The 3,816-nt window shown below is 53.0% G+C and overlaps 1 protein-coding gene across 1 annotated transcript in view; it reads left to right on the top strand.

Moving 5' to 3' along the window:
• The window catches only part of LOC108501796 (eosinophil peroxidase-like), a 23,934-nt gene that overhangs the window by 5,512 nt on the left and 14,606 nt on the right, over positions 1-3,816 (top strand). Inside the window, exons 7-10 of the mRNA XM_017824032.1 lie at positions 637-757; positions 1,367-1,496; positions 2,553-2,759; positions 3,305-3,620. Of these exons, the coding sequence (XP_017679521.1) occupies positions 637-757; positions 1,367-1,496; positions 2,553-2,759; positions 3,305-3,620 (774 nt within the window). The remainder of the gene's footprint in view (positions 1-636; positions 758-1,366; positions 1,497-2,552; positions 2,760-3,304; positions 3,621-3,816) is intronic.

Here is a 3,816-nt window from a genome sequence, read left to right as displayed (position 1 = left end):
GGGGCTTGGAGCAACCTGGGCTAGTGGAAGGTGTCCCTGCCCATGGCAAGAGGTGAGATGAGATGAGCTTTAAGATCCCTTCCAACCCAAACCATTCTGGGATTCTGTGACTAAGGCTTTGCTGGCTGAACTCAGCCAGTGAGCTCCCATGCAAGGGGAAATCTCCACGGTGGAAACACAAAGGCAGAGTCTCCTGGTGTGCCCGGTCATGGGATGGTTCTTCTCCAAGCTCAGAGCAGTGGTGACACTCACTGGTGATGCTTCCAGGGGGAAAAACTTGTAACATCCCCTGGGGTGGCTGGAGCTGTTTGCATTTTATGGTGGAGAGAAAAAGGGAGGGGAGAGGAAGGAAAATATAATGCTAGAAAATCATTCTGCTGCTGCCCAGCCCTCATGTGTAATTATAAATGAGATTCGACCACAGCTTTGCTGGGTTTGATGCTTTCCAAGCCAGGAAAAGCAGCTTTGTTGCTCCTCAGCACCTCTTTGAGCAGGAAGGTCTTAAACAACAGCACGTTGTGGTCGTACAGGTGATGCTGTGACAAGAAACCATCCCAAGGGTACAAGAAGGAAAACCTTTCCCTGAGCCTGGGCCAGTGTGTTCCTGAGGGCTTGTTCCCCCTTGTTCCCTGGCAGATTTACTGACTCCAGCTCAGCTGGGGATGATTTTCAAGGCCAGTGGATGTGACCAGCAGGATAAGAAAATAAATTGTGCCTCTTCCCGCTACCGAACGATCACCGGCGAGTGCAACAACAGGTGAGGGGCTGAGCTGGAGGGCTGGGGGGCAACAGGACACGAGGAAATGGCCTCAGGCTGAGCCAGGAGAAGTTCAGGTTGGACATCAGGAGGAATTTCTTCATGGAAAGGGTTGTCAGACATTGGGAGGGGCAGCCCAGATGGTGGAGTCACCATCCAGTAATTACCATTCAGTGATGGCCTTCAAAAGAACCAAACAGCACAGGAACACTCCCAATCCAAATCCCCCAATTTCTATTCAAGGTCACTGGAAATGCCATTCAGAAGCCTCTGGCCCTTTTCCCTGGCATTAAGCCTCCAACTTTAGTTTCCACCCCTGGTCTGACGTTGAGGGCTCTTTTTCAGGCCAGATGACACCAAGGGTCACCTGACTTCTTGCCTGGGAGAAACTGAGGCTTGGGTTGGATTGTTAAAGGTCTTTTCATACCTAAACAATTCTATGATTACTGTTGTTATCATTATTAATCCTGAGGTTTATTGGTGCAGCAGCTCCCGGATCGTTGTCCGGTCCCATTCCAAGGTCCACGTCTCTCCACACCCATGAGCTCTTGGCTCTGCCATGATCCTGATGACACTAATTGTTTGCTCTTCTTCCATTCCCTCTGGCAGGAGGCACCCAACCCTAGGAGCCTCCAACAGAGCCCTGGCCAGGTGGCTGCCAGCACAGTACGAGGACGGCGTGTCCATCCCCCTTGGGTGGACAGAGGGAAGGCGCTTCTATGGGTTCCCTCTTCCCCTGGTAATGTTTGTAACAGTCACCTGAGAATGCACAGTCAGGGCCTGGGGATCTGCCAGTTCTTGGGCAGATCACAGGCAGCAAAATGTTCACCCACCAGCTGGACTGGGGGATTGGAGGAGGAACTTGGATTCACCAGCTGCAGAGTGATCCGATGAGAGCATCCAGGGGGATCCATCAGAAGGGCTCTCTAGCCTTCAGGAAAAGCAAAGGAAAATCAACCTGATTATGCAGAAGCACGAGATGAAGAAAGAATCATGCAATGTGTTCTTTCAAATTGAGTGCACTTAAGCCAAACTATTTTGCTCACCTGTTTTTTGATTTGGTTTGTGGCAGCAGGTCGTCTCCTGAAAAGCAACATGCCAGAGGACAAAGTGAGCAAAGGAACCCCCAGAATTAAAAATATCTGGCCAGAAATTCTGTGGGGGGGTCCCTGGGTGGGTGATCTGGGTGTGTGGCTCTGGTGGCACCTGAGTGGGAGCAGGGACATTGTGATGTGCCTTCTGGTCACTTGGATTTGATGCAACAAGGGCACTAATGAGGAGCTCCCTGACTTTCTGAGTTGTGCCTCATGCTCACATGTCCACTGTACTTCCTAACCCTCCTCCAGGGCACAGCACAGTGCCCACTTTCGTGCAGTAATAAATGAAGGAAGAACTGGTATGGGAATTGTGATGGGTGGGGAAAAGATAAGAAGGGAAGGCAGCCTTGGAATAATTTAAGAAATTCTCAGTGACTGTTTTTTGCACACTTCTATTTCAGAAATCTCTTTTACAATTTGTTTTGTCTCCCTTTGTCAGGCTTGCTTAGCTGCTTCCTTAAACCCACCAGGGGATAGTCTGGGCCTAGAGGCTCAGAACCCTGCCTAGAGCCAGACCAGTGCAGTGCTCAGTGAGGGGACACTCGGTGACACCTTCCGGCGCCGACAGATTTGGGTGGTTTTTTTGTCTGTGAAGCACAAGAAATGCCTTGTGGAATTTTACTGATGACCCCACGACCTGGTGCACCCCTTTGTCCAGGTCATTTCCCCACACACGTGTCCTGCCTCCATCCCTGCAGGTCCGGCGGGTGTCCAACGAGATCGTTCGCTTCCCACCGGAGCGGCTCCGGCTGGACCAGCGCAGGTCCCTCATGTTCGTGCAGTGGGGGCAGTTCATTGACCACGACCTGGATTTCAGTCCAGAAACCCCAGCCAGGTTCAGCTTTCGTGGTGAGACAGACTGTGACACCAGCTGTGCCAAGAAGCCTCCTTGCTTCCCCATCCAGGTACAGCCAGCTTCCTTCTTCCAGGGGACACAGGGAGAGGGCATCTGCCTTCCAACCAGGAGATGGTGGAGACAGGGAGAGGGAATCTTCCAAGCAGGAGATGGTAGTGGCTCTGCCAGCCCTTGGCCATGGGGGAACATCCTCCCAGAGCTGGCCAAGGGGGTTGGAACACCCTCTGTGCTGTCCCTGGGTGTCAGGCACAGTCACAGAGATACTCTCAGGACTTCTGGGGATGGGCCTGTGCGGGGATGAGGGTTGGACTCGACGATCCTTGCGGGTCCCTTCCAACCCAGCATATTCTGTGATTCAATCCAATATATATAAGTTATAGGGAAAAACTTTAGGAATCCATAGGACTGTATGGAAATCTAGGTGTCTCCAGGCTGTTTGGGACTTGGACTCCTAAAGGAGCACCTCTGCTGTCCACCTGACCCTCCATATCAGGCTTTATGGCTGATCTCCACCCTACCTGTGAGGTGGCTCTGCCACGGCTGTGCATCACCACGCGGCTCCTGCTGACGGATTCTCCTGTTCTCTTCCCTCAGATCCCACCCAACGACCCCCGAATCACCAACAGGAGGGATTGCCTGCCTTTCTTCCGCTCTGCCCCTGCCTGTACCCCGGGCAGGGGGGTCCGGGAGCAGGTCAATGCCCTCACCTCGTTCCTGGATGGCAGTGTGGTGTACGGCAGCGAGGTGGCCGTGGCCAACCGGCTGCGGGACCGGAGCCGCGGGCTGGGCCTGCTGGCTGTGAACCAGAACTTCACCGACAGGGGCAGGGCCTACATGCCCTTTGGGCCCATGAGGAAGGAGCCCTGTCTCAAGGCCAGTGGGGCAGCTCGAATCCCTTGCTTTTTTGCAGGTAAATCGGGTGTTTTCACCCTTGACCTGAAAACCAGAGCAAACAATTCCACTGGCTATGGTCGGTTCTTCAGGTTTTTCTTATTTGTTTTCCTCTTTCTCTTCCTCTTTCTCTTCCTCTCCCTCTTTCTCTCCCTCTTCCTCTCCCTCTTCCTCTCCCTCTTCCTCTCCCTCTTCCTCTCCCTCTTCCTCTCCCT

The sequence above is a fragment of the Lepidothrix coronata genome, unplaced genomic scaffold, assembly GCF_001604755.1.
Source record: "Lepidothrix coronata isolate B3197 unplaced genomic scaffold, Lepidothrix_coronata-1.0 Scaffold108, whole genome shotgun sequence".
NCBI lineage: Eukaryota > Metazoa > Chordata > Aves > Passeriformes > Pipridae > Lepidothrix > Lepidothrix coronata.
The sequence above is the reverse complement of the archived record's forward strand: the minus strand, read 5'-3'. Positions and strand labels throughout refer to the sequence as shown.